At 44.7% G+C, this 14794-nt stretch overlaps 1 protein-coding gene across 12 annotated transcripts in view; it reads left to right on the forward strand.

Moving 5' to 3' along the window:
* The window catches only part of MAD1L1 (mitotic arrest deficient 1 like 1), a 320154-nt gene that overhangs the window by 194274 nt on the left and 111086 nt on the right, over positions 1–14794 (forward strand). For all 12 annotated transcript variants that reach the window (XM_048961389.1, XM_048961390.1, XM_048961387.1 and 9 more), the window contains one exon: positions 10250–10457. In XM_048961389.1, the coding sequence (XP_048817346.1) occupies positions 10250–10457 (208 nt within the window). The remainder of the gene's footprint in view (positions 1–10249; positions 10458–14794) is intronic.

Genomic DNA, 14794 nt, shown 5'->3' on the forward strand with positions numbered 1-14794 from the left:
CCCATCTGCATTGAAATTCCTTCCTGCAATGAAGTCTAGTTTGAAATTCCCCTCATAGGCCCATGAATTTATTCACCTTTGGGGACCTTCCAGGCCTCATCAATGCAATGGGTGAAACAAAAACAAGTTACCAGCTCTTCCTTTCTCAGGCCATATGTAACTAGTGTGGAGTATTGATTTAGTTTTGATGTGATGTAGTCTATAAATATGCATGAGGATTTAAGGTTATTTAACTGTGCTTTTTAATTCTCCTTGCATTGCTGACTCTTCCAGTCGAGGCTTTCTTTGTATGCACAGCAAGCTGCTCTGTAACCACGCTGTTCTCACTGGCTGGGACCTCTCTAATATTTCTTAATCCCAATCCTGTAGAAACTTGTAATGTTCAAGGAACAGAAGGACATGAAGCAGTTCCCTTTTACATGAGGACCAAGATCCTTCTGGGGGCTGGGTAGGGACCACAAGGTCATTGCTACCATAGGGTTAGGGGGAAGGAGATGGAGGCATGTCCCATGTTCCTGAGAAGAGCGGAAGAGCTCTGCTCAGCAGAGGTCTTATAGCTTACTTAAATAAAGAAGGTAACCTGACCAGATGGTGAGAAAGAAAAGCTAATGTTTGTCCTGAGGAGTGGCAGTGAATGTACCCTCTAAATTGATATGTTTTGTTTTGTTTTTTTTGTTTTTTTTTTTTTTTAGAGACTCCTGTCTCTTACTTGAAAGAGAGCACAAAGCAAACAAATGAGGGCTCTGCATATTCAGCACATTTAACTGAAACTGTAGTGACTCTTTCTGGTGAATGATGTAGGTAGTGGCATGGATAATTGAGGTGTACTTACATGTATGTACATTTTTTAATTTTGAGACGGTAGAAGCTCCCTGCTTGCTCTCTCACTTCTCCCTCTACAGAATTCTCTACTACTGGAGAGGTGTTCTTGTGGTATCTGGTTAGATGTCATATTGGTGTGGGGGAAGGTCAGCTTTCCCTGTGCAGAAGCTTTGTCAAGAGCAACAGAAGAGACTGTGGCTATTGGGGGGAGGGGAGGAAGGGGAAGGGAGAAGAAGAAACAGAAATGCCAATTTTTCTCTAGCTTTTCTTCCCCTTGATCTGTTGCAGGGACACATTTTGTTTTCCTCATTTTTATCTTCTACTTGTCCAAAGCAGAAGGAGGCTGGGAGGCAATAGCATCTCATGGTGAGAGGCTGCAGTGGTGCTTGTTTAACCTGGAGCACACTTGCTGTAAAACCCACTCAGGCACTGACCGGCTGCTCAGAGACTGTCAGAAATGAATCCTCCAACCTGTTTGCGTCTGTCAGAGCTGCGGTATGATGTGAAAGGGAACTTGGCTTGCTCTTGAAGCAGAGCAGCTCCCAGCTCAAGGCAGGGAAGCAGCTAATGAAAGTGCTAGCTGCCCTGCGCCCACCACCAAAAGGCACTGAAGCTGCCTCGCAGCCTGTCGGGTCTGAGAATGCATGCAAGGACGTACTACAATACTTGTATATGCACTGAATTACAGCATCAAATGGTGCTGAGTGCTTGAGGCCTTTGGGAAGTTGCGGTGTTGCCGTTAATGCTATCGCTTCAGCAGCCAACCTGATGGACAAACAAGCAGTGTGAGTGGCAGCTCTGCCTGTCACTTATTGCTTAGGCTTGTATATGCTTAGCTGAACTTCTGATGTGTCCCACATCAGATCATGAAGGTGATTGCTTCTTACATGCTGTTCATTTTCTCTTTATGTAAGATAGCATCTGAAAAATACTCTCAGGGTTTTGCTTAGGTATATTAACTAGAAAATATTATTTTGCAGTTTTCCTTTCTTTTCAAAACACCTTGAGTCTTCGTAGAGGAGCCTCTGCAACCATATTTTACTCTGCCTCTTTCCTCCTGTTTGAGGAGCAAGGATCCCACACTAACACAGGGATTTGTGATGCTTTTCTCCTCTGCAATCTCCCCTTGCAATCCCACCTCAATTTATTCCAAAGTAGAGCTTTACAAAGAAACGCAGAATTACTGAGACATTAAACTGCGATCTATAGAGCATTGTTGGGAGGGAAAGCTTTGGTTGGATGTCTGAATTGGAGTCAATGCTACAAAAACCCCTTGATTCCAGTATCTTCCATCTTCTTGGTCTATTTGTTCAGTATCTGTGTGCACACATTGCATGCACAATAAGAAAACAGTGAAGTAGTCAACTACTTTTTAACTTTATGCTTCTCTGGAAAAATGGGTTTTGGTCTAGCATTTCTCAGCAGTATTCTTAACTGGAGGTGACTTCATTCATATGGGAAAGTTGACAACATGTATTTTTTGAAAGTCAGATCTATGAGAACCAGCATTTCTCACTGTAGAGTTAATTCCTATCTCCGGAAAGAGGAATTTTAAAGTGGAAGCTACAATCTCTTTGGGACTGTTTTCTATATCAATGTTGATTCTTTTTCCTTTGCCTTCATCAGCGATTTTGAACCATCACAGGTCTGTATGCTACCAGAGTGTAACTAACAGTGACTTCTTATGAACTTTGTTCTCTGGAAAGGCAGAAATCTTTGGTTAGAAAAAGCAGAGTAGAAATCCTGAAATTCAGAGCTCTGGGTGGTAACAAGCTGTCCTTCAGCAGACTGTGATTTTCTTCAATTTCAATAAAGGGATGAGCTGCAATGCTGCAATTGAAAGGGACAGTGAATGCTTGAACGTGTTTCTCTTCTCAATTATCCCAACTCTCTGTCATTCCTTGTCTTACTGTCCCAACTTCCCAATGTTTCCATTGCATTTATTTGTGTCCCAGACCTCATCTGAATGCCCTTACTCAATGCAAATTATAGGCTCGCATCCTCCAGGGGATATTGCATTTGGAAGTGGTATAGAAGAAAATTTCCTTGAAACTGTACCTGAAAGGCTTCAACAGCATGGGTGAGACAATTTATTTTACTACCTGTGTTGCAGCAGTGCCCGAGATGTTGCATGATGTAGCAAAAGATACGGTCTGGTGTTAGAGCAGTGCGATTAGGGTGATTAGAGCTTTTTGTCTGCAATATATCTTAACTCCAACTTCCTCTCTGTCTCACTGCTAATTTTCTGTAGTTGCTGCAGTAAAAGAGGGCCGTAGGGAGGAATATCAATGAGTACGTGTGTGGCAAATCAGATGTGGAAGGAAAAGAGAATGGTAAAGAAGGATCTCTGGACGAGGAGCAGTTCATCCAGGTGTTGGAGGTGTGGTATTGATGGAGTGAGGAAGGGGTTGGAAAAAGAGCAGGATAATTATCCGTGGCATTGCATTGTGAGAGTAGGGAACTGAAAGCTGATGTGCTGGTGGGAACAGTTACTGGAGATAAAGAGACCTAAAGAGTATCACAGAGATCATCATTACCTCTGCTGTTCTGGGAATGGCTAATGTGGGTGCACAGGAGGCCCCAGCAGAAGGGCTGCATGACCCACAGTGTGCAGACCAGGGGTCGTGTAGTTGGAGCAGAAGATAGACCTTCATGTTTGGGGGCGAAAAAGGAGCAGGAGTGGAGCTGCAGAGGCTGCCCGTATTAATTTCTGCTGCCTGAGTGTCAGGGATGCGTGTGCTGCTGGTATGTACACAAAGATGATAGGGAAAAATGTGGGAAAGAAGGTGTAGGGTACCAGCATGTGATCTGGTGGGAACTGGTGAGTCCTGCCTCAACATCCAGCACCTTCTGCTTGTTTTCAGCTGTTTGATTTCAAGTGCATGCATTCTGGCAGAGGAATGAGGAGCAGGTGGTGGTGGTTGCTTATTTGTAAGCTTGCTCTGTCTCATCTTTGCAATTCCCTTTTGTTAACGCAGCTCCTGTTCCGTGCTCTGCAGAGGTCCCTTGCTGTATTTACCTTTTGTGGCAGAGGGATGTGGGGCTGGGCTGTGTGCTGTGCCTCGTGCCGGGCACATAGGGACTGCCTTGGGATGAGGTTTGTTTTGGGTTTTGCTCTAATCGCTTCAACAAGCCTGAGCAAAGAAACTGGAAGAGCAAAGCCAAGAAACAATTTCCATTAAAATGGCATTTCCCGAGGAAGGATTAAGCTTTCTGAGACTGCCTTGTGCCATGCGGAGCAGTGCCTCCTGTATTTGTTCAAGGGAGCTGAGCACCAAAACAAATCTGATTTCTAAAATTTCTTTCTGAAAAGAAGCTGGTAGAAGTGAAGTAAAGGTGGGCCAGGTGAAGGTGCTCAGTGGTGTAGCCAGGCCGAATGCCCTTAATACTGTACTGCAACAAAAGCTGGGGGATTTGCACGTGTCTGTCAGATGATAAATCCCAATTCTGCCTTCCTGGTGGGTTTTTTTTTCTTTCTGGTTTGCTTTGTTTTTATTCTCCATGTTAGAGTAGGGTTTCTGAGGGGTATTGATGCAGGACTAATGACAAATGATTCTGGATGTAAATGACCGATGCTCATCAGCTATCAGATAAATATGTTGAACAAAGACTTGTAATGATTTGTGACTTCTCTACCTTGATAATTCAGTGGCAGTATTTGTTACCTGTTTGCAGAGCCCCTGTGTACATGTGTGGCTGCTTACTCACAAATGCCACACGTTTTCTGAAGAGCAGTACTGCTATACAGAGAGCTGAAGCCTTGGGGAAGGCTTCCATGCCTGTATCCCACTATCTGCCTTGGAGAGTCTGCAGATAGAAGCAGGTGCCTTCCTACTTGGCTGCTTTTCAAGCGCTCCCTTCCCAACCCCCCTCCAATTCCTTATTTACACATTGTGTCTGTGTTTAAGAAACTTTCTCATCTATCTCCTGCAGGTAGATACAGTCATTATTTGAGATGTTCTTCCAAGGTAACTATTGACCCATCATTCCTTTAAAGCTGATACAATCTACTAATCTCCTGAAATTGTTTCTATTTAAGTTCCAGGGTATAGAATAATGTCTCCCAGTCCAGCAATATAGAAAACTTTCTTTGAGGAGATGGCATGGAAAGTAATGTCTGAGCTGAGAAAGCAGCAGTGTGCGTTGCTGGTATTTGGGTGGCACTTGTTCTGTGTGAGAGCTGTGCAAAGGAGGAAATGGTCCTTCCCTGGAAGAGCTTCCAACCGACAGCCTTTTCTCAGCAGGGGCAAGCACAATCTGTTGCATTGCAAGCACGCAGCGATTAAACTCAGCTGTCCATATGCTGTAACAGAACTTATTGTGCTGCTCAGAAAGCTCAATCTTTGGAGGTTGATAGACATCAGAGCTATGAAAAAATAAGGCACTTAGCTGCACATCGGCCTCGTCTATGGGTTTTTGCTTGCTAGTGCAATAAGCAGCAGGAGCCTTTGAGAGTGGGAGGGCAGTTGATAATCCTCGATAGTGCTTGCTGTCAGTGACAGTCACTGCCTCCTTGGGATGTATGAACTTCTTTAATCTCATTAGTGATGTTAGATGAACGTACTCTTGGTGATGCAGGCTATTCCCTTGGCCAGCAGTTCCACCTTCTGATGAGGAATATCTGCAGGAGATGAATAGATCCTAAACGAAATTGTTAAGCACTGAATGTTTCATCAAGTGAAAAGTAGTCAGTGTGGTTTTAAGAACTTTGTTCTAACCTGTGGGCCTGTGAAAGTGAAAGCTTTTATAGTTCCCTGAGAAAGACATCCCTGAATTGGGACCGTGCAGTTCTCAAGCAGTCATGAGGAGAGATGCCAGATGAAGCTCAGCCCTTTTCAAGATGCTGTCACTGGCAGCTCTCATTGTTCTGCTGAACAGCTACTCTTCTAAGGGAAAAGTTTTCTGTTTTCCAGAGATTAAAGCAATCCTGTCTTCATTCACTGTTTTGTCACTAGACTGACTCTTCCCTAATGGGAAGATTACCGGGGAAGTTTTTGTGCTATAATTCTAACAGGTACACCAACACATACTGACTGTTTGCTGATAATATAAGTTTAAAAAATGACACGCAGCATCTGCACAATTACCTTTTCAAGGTATTGTTTTTTTCTGAACTGGGAGAAGGAAGCAGGAGGACGAGCAGTACCATCTGACTTGGCTTTGTACGTCTTTACTCTAGATGGCAAATTGACCCTGTTGCAAACCCTTTTTTCCCATAGTTTTTGTCAGAAAGTTTGTTGGTAGCCCTGATCTTAGAGAATTTTTGTTCCATGTCCCAAGGTGTGGCTGGAGCATGCTGCATTAAGGCAGTACTTGTGTGCTACATCTGCTCTGTCTGTATGATCGCAAGTGGTGGGATGGTGCTCAGTTTAGCAGTGTGAGCAGTTTTTTGTGCTAGGGGCTTGGGTGCAAAGCAACATGATTTCACAAAATGTAGAACGTTAACATGAGGAGTCAACAAATCTCTGTGAAACGTCCAGTGCTCTTCTGAGAGCATAGAAATGCTTTTGCTGCCTTAAGCACCAAATCAGCTAGTTAGCATCTTACTTTCCAGGAATTAATAATTCACTGTACTGCCAAGTGTCAACCAGGCTTGGTTGCAATCAATCAAGATATTTATTGCTTCCATCTAAATGGAAACTCTGTGTACATTTTTCTGACAAATCTGAATTACTGGCTCGCTGTTATTCCTTGAAAGAAGAATCAATGAATGCCAGCAGTTCTCTCTAGTTGGAGTTATTTACTCTTCAGCATCTCTACAATTGCCAAATTTTTAAATGTTGGGAAAAAGAGGGGTGAAGGGTGGGCTGTGCTGGGAAACCAGCTGTAGTTATTTTTGCTCTCTGAGAACTGGCCACAGTGTGTGATGAGCAGAACAACCTACCGAGGTATTTCTGAATGAGCCAGGGAAAGGGCATTGCTTTGCTGTTACATCCCACCAAGGAGTTTGCCTACAGGTCTTATTTCGGTTCCATCCCTAAAATGTCTCGTGCTTCTATATACAGCCACCTTGATCGTAAGTGGATTTGGATGCTTCTGATGTTCAGGCCACACTTGGAGCATGCATTTCACACCTCTTGGAAAAACTCAGCATGTACTACAGTGTATTGTGAGATGCTTTTTTACCTCGCTCCTTGTCTGTGCTGGTTTAGCATGGCAGCAGCAGCTGGAGCTGCTCTTGGGCAGTCGCTTTGGGATTTCCAGTTCCTGCTCAAAGAGCCTGGTGCTTGGCAGAGTCCCTTCTTTGTGATGCCTTTCAAATGCCACTGTTTGTTCTGCCTCCTAGATTAGAAACAATATTCTAAGCAGAAAAACATTTTAGTTCTTCTCTCCCAGTGCCTGCAACACCATTTTCCAGGCTTCCATTGCGGAGCTGGAGGGACAAAATTCTGATCAGTAAGACTTAATGTATTATGGGTGGAAAGGCATTTGATGAAGAAAACCAGCTATCTATGTTTTTTTCCAGAGCTAAAAGGATCCTAGGAGGAGAAGGATGTTTGCTTTCTTCAGTTTTGGGTTTCTTAACAGTATTAGGGTTTCATTTCCTTCAAATGCTTCTGTGATTGTAATGCTGCTTTGCTGCCTGCTCTGAGCGCTTTCCAGCTGTGACTCTTCCCAGAGCAAACCTGAGTCACTCCCAACCTTCAGAAGTTTGCAAGAACACTCTAAACAGTTATAATGCCAAACTCTGTTGTCTGGCATTATGCACATGTGCATCTGATCCCTTCCATATCTGAAGCTCTGCTGTGCACCATCTCCAAAGAAAGCTTCCGGCATTTGTTCGAAGCTCTGTGATGTCAGTAATTTTTGCAGAGACTTGAGGAGCACTGTGCTTGGTGCAGCTGTGTAAGGCAGCAGGATGGTCTTGAGGCTGAGGATCGTCTGTGAGTTCTCCATTCATTGCTGCCACAGTGATGCCAAGGGGCCTTGAACAGGAGGCTGCTCCTATACCCCTCCTACCCTCGAGTATTGCATCTTTGTGCTCTGTTGTTGGGCTTTCACTGCTAATCTCTCCTGGGGTTTGCACAGTACCTCGCTCGCTGGGATCCCTGTCTCACTTGGTTTCTTTAGGCATTACTGTAATATAAACCAGCAGCACTAATATTTTAGCTGTAGGGAGAAATGTGCTAGTTTGATCTGTGCCGTGTGGAATAAAGAGAAAGCTACTGCCCCTAGCCCAGGAGTGTGAGTAGCATAGCAAATGTATTAGTGATCTTCCAGAAATGTTAAATGAGATGCATTGTACCATAGCCCTCAAATACAGCCTTCATATCACAGAGGGTTTTTAAGAGATTTGCCTGTCTCAGTGTAGCTTCAGACGGACACGCTCAAAAGGGCTGGAGAGCACTGGAAATGAGGGTGAGCTTTAGAACTGAGTTTCTGAGCATGATTTTCCAAGAGTGCATGTTTTAAAAGGAAAGGATAAATAGACTGAAGAAGCTCAGAAAGACAAAGCAGTGAATCTTCTTGGCAGCGCTTTGTAGAAAGGCCAGAGAGATATTTTAATAGTAAATAACCAGCAAAACAAATGGGCTGGTGCTGCACATGTTAAAGCAGTCTCAGCAGGGAAGGGAACAGCAGTCTGAGTCTGTAGGGTTTTCCTTCCCTCCTGGATCCTGCTGCTCTGTGTCTCTTTGTTACGTGAGAGTTTCTGCAGTGTTGGTGCAGTGTGAGATCGCAGGTGCTCCCTGCTTGAGCCAAGGAGAGATCTCTGCCTGACGCTGTGGTGGTGCAGCCTTGCTCTGCAGCTCTGAGCTGTAAACAGCACCACAAACTTTGGGTTTGAATCTGTTCTCTTGAAAGGCAAATGAGGGCAAGGAGTGCCCCGGCCAAGCTGAGAGTATGAGAGAGGAGAGCCCTGAAAGGCAAATAGCACCAGGAGTTAGGCTGCCTGCAGTGGGAACTGCTTCGTAAATGCCAGTGTGTTGCTGGGAAGAGTAGGTCTGACAGACTCTGTGTTCCCTCTGTTAAATATCTTGGGGATGCTACTTGAGGCCCCTCTCCTTCAGTTCCCATCTAAATATCTTCAGGCTGAAGCTGTCGTTGGGATGATGCTCTCTTGGTCCTGCTGCCATTTGTCTCTTCCTCTGCATGGGAATGAGGTCGCAAAGCCCCATTTCTGTGGGCCTGCAGGTCCAGCACTGCCCCCCCTCCATGTTCCTGGGCACCACAGGGCCTGAGGTGGTGTGAGAAGTGTCACCACCAGGTACTTGATAGGGCATGGAGAGCACTGCTCTGATGGTGGGAACACCCAGCTGGACCGAGGGCCTTGGCTCTCTGTGCCTTGTTTTCCCAGTTCTGTGGTGAGTTGCCCAAAGTTCCCAAGTCCTCTTGCGTTAGGAGTTCTTCGCCCCCACTCTTTGCATGGGATGAACAGGTACCATCTCCTCGCTTTGGTGAGAGCACAAGCTTGTCTGTGCTGCCCTTCTGGTACGTGGATGGAGTGTTTTAAATGGTTGCAAAAGAGGTTCGTTAGCAGAGCAGTGTGGGGGCTGCCACCAGCAGCATCGAGAGTGAAGTTGTTCAGTCTCTTTGGGGGGCTTTCGTTTGCCCCCTGAAAAACATGAATGTTTCTAGCACGTTATTTATGAAAATTAAATGATGGAATTGGGATAATACCTGCCTCATGCTGCTCCTGATGGTTAATTAATGTTTACAAAATCACTTCAGGTCCTGAGATTTAATTGAAGGAAATATATTACCATGTAAAATACCTTTTTATACAGGCAGTGCAATAGGATTTCAGAGTGCTGGGGAAGCCAAGATTAGCATATGCTTTACTACTTTTATGGTTGTGAGGCTTCCCATAGTTTCTGTGAAAATTGTCTCTCTGAAATCACAAATATAACATCAGTGTTTTCCTCTCACTTGGAAGAGATATTAATCTGCTATCTTAGAACTTGACTGTTTAAACTGCTATAAATGCAACTAACCTCTGAGAAAAGAGAAGTGTAAAATGAAATATCTTTTGACTTGCTTGGGGTGAGCTGATACAACTTGCTAATGACTCCTCCACTGCAGTCATATGGATGTTGCTGGCTCGTACTGGTAATAAATTAGGCTGGCACTGGGTGTCCTGCTGTAGTTTAAGTATGCATTTGCATGTTCATTATAATCTCCTTCTATCAAGAGATTTAAAATACAGCTATAAAACTTCATTTCTGGAGTTAAATTTAACAATGGAGGTGTCAGCCAAGGAGCAAGCTCTGTGGAAGGTTGTGGGTTTTTCTTCTTCCCAGAATAGTGAGGGGAAGAGAGGCAATCCTGGTTCAGCTGATCTGGGCTGTTGGAATAACACATTATTACTGCATAAGTGTCACACCTTATGCTGTAATCTTTTTCATCTTAATACAAAAAGCAGTACGGTTGGGTGGTCTCGGAGTTGGGATCTGTTACTCAGTTTACTTCTGTTGTTTCCAACACGCAGGGTGACTATGACCCCAGCAAAACCAAAGTGCTTCATTTCAGCATGAACCCTGCAAGCCTGGCCAAGCAGCAGCGCAAGGAAGAGCAGCAGCAGCTGCAGGAGGAGTGTGAGAGGCTGAGGGAGCTGGTGAGGGTGCTCGAAGCCGGCGGCTCCATCCATGGGAATCTGGAAGGAGTTGGGAGCTTTCAGTCACCGCAGGAAGTTGCAGGTAGGCTGTTGGCTTCTAGGCATGAAGATCTTATCCATTCCATATTGCCAGAGGAACTGACTGCCAAAGCAGATGGAGATGTTGCAGACCGTGTGCTTGCTGGGGTGGTTATGAGGAAAATGAAGAGAAGTGGGGCTGGTGCAGGAGGTGTGTGGTAGCAATCCAATGGCAGGTTGGTACGGGGGGGAGGTGGTAACTATGAACAGTAATAATCCATATCACTTGCTAATGAGAAATGAAATACCAGTGTAGCAGCTTTCCCATGCTGGTGCTGCCAATAGAGTAAAAGGAAATATTTCCTTCCTTTCAGGGCTGCTCTAGCCCTTGAGGTAGTACAAACAGCAGGAAATAACTTTCATAGCTGCAGGGGAGCAAGTGGTTGAAATCTTTTCAGACCTGGCTTAAAACAAATTAATATTGTTTATCAGTGTATATGTGCCCCATTAATCACAGTTACATTCAATACTCCATGAAAATAGAATACATCTTTCACTGAGCTAAATACATTTCACAAAAATCTGTGGCTCTCCTCCAATACAGTCTGCCTTCCCTTCACAAGCATGTGTGAGCCTTTTTAGTACAGTAACCCCTAAGTCAACACCTCCAGACGTGCTCTCAGACTCTGTAAATCAAGGTAAGGATATCAAAAAAAGCGACCCATCATCTACAAGGCTGTGAGGTGGCTGAACTGAGTCGAGTTGTGCTGCAGAGCCCAAGAGACCTTACTGCTGTAATTCTCTCACATATGCTCTGCCCTCAAAATGTTTTGTTAGAGAAATGTAAGAGCTGTGAGGAGCTGACCTGATGTGCTCCAGCAGCACGTGCATGGGATGTGTCCAGAGGTCAGAGTGCTCCCTCAGATGTGGTGAAGAGGGCAGAGCTTTCCCCTTGAGCCATGTGTGTCAGAGACCCACACAGAGGCAGAGCCCTGACTGCAAAAAAAAAACCTCACAACAAAACATCTTTCACTGCTATGGCACAAAAATGTTCTGAAAGCAGCTTGCTTGTCTTTCCACTGCTGAAAGGAAAGTTCTTCATTCCTGTTAAGACTGTTTCAGTCTCATAGTGGAACATGCCAGCATATAGTCTTAGAAATATGGTGGTGAGAAGTACAGATGGGGTGGTTTTAAAATGAAGAGCTGAAGATGTGCTAGAGGTACAGTGATGGTATGTCACTGTTGTTGTTCGTGGATGCTCCAACAGATGCATAAGCATCCACTTCCCAAATGTTTAAGGAAGGCTATCTTTGCCTGTAGGGGCTTCCAGTCTGAGGTCCCGGTGGGATGTGAGTAGTTCTCAGGGTTAGTGTTTACCTTACAGTCTGCATTTGAAATGTCACTGGTGTTTAAATTGCTGTGGCTGCTCGGTGCCCTTGCCTGTCACTGTGGTTGGCACAGCTGATACTGCAGAGCCCACAGCTGGCACTGCCCCTAAGCCCTGCATGGAGAGTGACGGTCAGGGGCAGACACTGCAGAGGTGAGGTCAGCTCTGTCTCTGCAGCTGATGAATGAGCCTCTGGGGCATCATCTGCAGTAATTAGACCATTTCTTCTCAGGGAGTGTGTTGCTCGCGTATGCCTTCTGTGATTTGTTATTCATAATTATTCTGCTGCCTTTCATGCAGTTGCTTTTAGCTGTTCACGAGGCATTTCTGTGCTGGGATGTTACCAGGTTTGTCTTTAGCTCATAAGGGATTCATTTTTAAAGCTGCTTTCTCTTTTTGCCTTTGATTCTGACAGGAAAACAAACAGCTCCCTGGGTGTCAGTGTATTTCCAGCTTCTCCTATATATGGTGGGTGTTTTTTTTTTCCTGTTGCCCTAGCCCGTGCTATGTCATTCTGATTCCAGTTAAGCTGGGGAAGAGCATCAGTTGCAGAATCTAGCAGGGTCAGAAATACTTGGGTGACAGTCTCTTGCCATCACTTATCACAGGTACAGGAGGGCCCTCTGTATTCTCTAAGTGTCTCTAAGTGCTTATAGAAGTGTTTCATGAAGGAAAAAAAAAGCTGTAGGTGAGGGATGGAGGAGCCCTGTGGATGACTGTTTTAGAGATCTGGTTATGTACAAGGATCTTGATTGTTCTTATGTGCTTGTGTTCATCACTGTCATTGCTATAAACAACCCTAAACCTCCTCTCCTATGCAGGGAGCATTCAGTGATATGGTCTGATGTTAAGATCCCATGTGTGTTAGTGAGGATGTTCAAGGGATGCTGGGGATGTTATGGCACTGATTACAAGTCTGCATGGCATATCTGAGCTGCCTTTAAGTTGGAATGCCAGCTTTGGCTGCTTTGCTGGGGCAGGGCAGAGCTCCTCAAGCATGCTGTGCAAGCTGCATTTATTTCTGCATTGATTCCATCCTGCTTAGCTCATGCTGTGATTGCAGTGTGGATGTGACAGCTGTTCCAGGGCTGGTTTAATAACATGGATCCTCATGGCTAGAAAGCTTAGATTGTCTTCCTTGGGAAAAGAAGTGCAAGATGTAGCTTTCACTGTTGTCTTAGGATCTCAACAGCTCTGCCCACAGGAATGGCAGCAGTGAAGAGCTGCCATGTGCCTTCTATTTCAGTGTATTTTTAAGGTGTGAAATGAGCTGGTGGCAGAAGCTCCTCTGCTCTGTTTGTCATTGTGCAGTTGGCTGCCTTGGGGAGTGAGCTTTATTGTGCATAACAAGGGAGCGGTTTTCAAGGAGGTTTGGGGAATTGTTTCTGGACAAAAGGAGGAGAAATCAGTATTTTTCTTGCACCCTGTTTTGCCAACTGCAATACCTGTATACCTGTGTATGCATCTGACTCATTTGGTGCATGCAAGAGGCAAACACCCACCTCTGAACTTGTGAAGAAGGAGACCTGTCAGTGCTGCATGGAATGCAGGGAGACCAAGGGCTGAACTCATGAGTAGGAAGAGTGGATCAAAGCAGGAGGACAGCAAAGGTCATCTCTAAGTTTGCATTTTTGCCTCTTGACAGTTAGTGGTAAATGTAAGATTTTATCATCCTGTTCTGCTGCACACCCTGAATAGCTTGTTGGCACAGGTGAGGAATTTGGGTGGCCTGCAGCCAGTCAGGTTTGCTCTGTTCAGCATGCTTATGTGAACTGCAACAATTGCACTTCAGGTACAAAGGATTATAATTACCAACCAAAAAAAGCATTAAGGACTGTGATGTTGATGGTTTTGATAATAATGTATTGGCCATTATTAAATTCATTCATTGGACCGGAGTGCAGCACGTTTTTTTTCTGATTGTGGTTCCAACTCCTGGATAGGTAATAAGGGAATTATTACTGTGGACGTTAAAGCTCATTAAATGTGACTCTATTAAAAATCAAGGTTATGCTGGACTTTAAATCTTTTTGAGCATAACCACTGGAGGCTGCAGCACAAGCTGGCAACTTGCCACGTGGTTCAGTGGTCCTTTTCTCATTTAAGCAGTAATAGTCTCTATTAAAATGGGTACCTGTGCTATTGCAAAGGAGAGGCTTGGACAACGTGAGCTATAACAACTTTCTGTCCTTTTTCAAAGTATAAAAATTGCACGCGGGCTTGTGCAGTATTAATGGGGCAGATCTGTGGCAGCCCCATTAAGGGAATGGGCTGTAACTTTATGGGTGTTTTGTTTCTCTGCCAGTGCCTCCGTGGGTCTGGGTTGTGTAACAGCAGTGTGCACCAAGGTCAGGCTGCCATCTGGGAGCGTTTCTCAGTCCTCCTGCCTCAAACAGGGATGCAGATTGCAACAGCTTTAGGAAGGTGGTGCAGAGAATCACTGCCCAGATTTGGAATCTGTTCCAGTGCAACGTTTCTTTCTTGTGCTCTTATTGCTTTTTTTCCCCTGTACCTTTCTGTATTTCAGGCTGCATCTCTGCTTTATTTTCCTTCTGATCTATATCTTTATTTCCTGCTTTGCTTCAGGGCAGTTCTGTTTAGATGTTTTTTTGTTGTTGTTGTTGTTGTTGTTTTTTGCTCTGGGTTGGGCCTCTGGGTTGTTTTTTTTTTTTTTTGGCATTGCTAGAGATGGAGTTTGGTCTGCAAGCAAATAGGTAGGTGGCAGTACCAGCTGGAGGGGAGCTGATGGACACAATGCTTGTCTCTTGGAGTGCAGCATGGGTAGAATAGTGCTGATTGTTTCCGTTTGTGATCTTATCTCAAAGGTGACATGCTCGAAGATAGGAATATGAATAACCTGTTCCTGACTGCAAAGTGCAGCAATGCAAATTTTCCACTTGCTTTCATGATTTATTGCTATCCCATAGGTGTGGTGGTGCACTCCTTTCTTTCACCCAGCCTCTCCCCATGAGGAAAAGTGCTTTTAGTATTCTTTCTGTTGAGAGAGAGAGAGA

The sequence above is a fragment of the Lagopus muta genome, chromosome 15, assembly GCF_023343835.1.
Source record: "Lagopus muta isolate bLagMut1 chromosome 15, bLagMut1 primary, whole genome shotgun sequence".
Taxonomy (NCBI): domain Eukaryota; kingdom Metazoa; phylum Chordata; class Aves; order Galliformes; family Phasianidae; genus Lagopus; species Lagopus muta.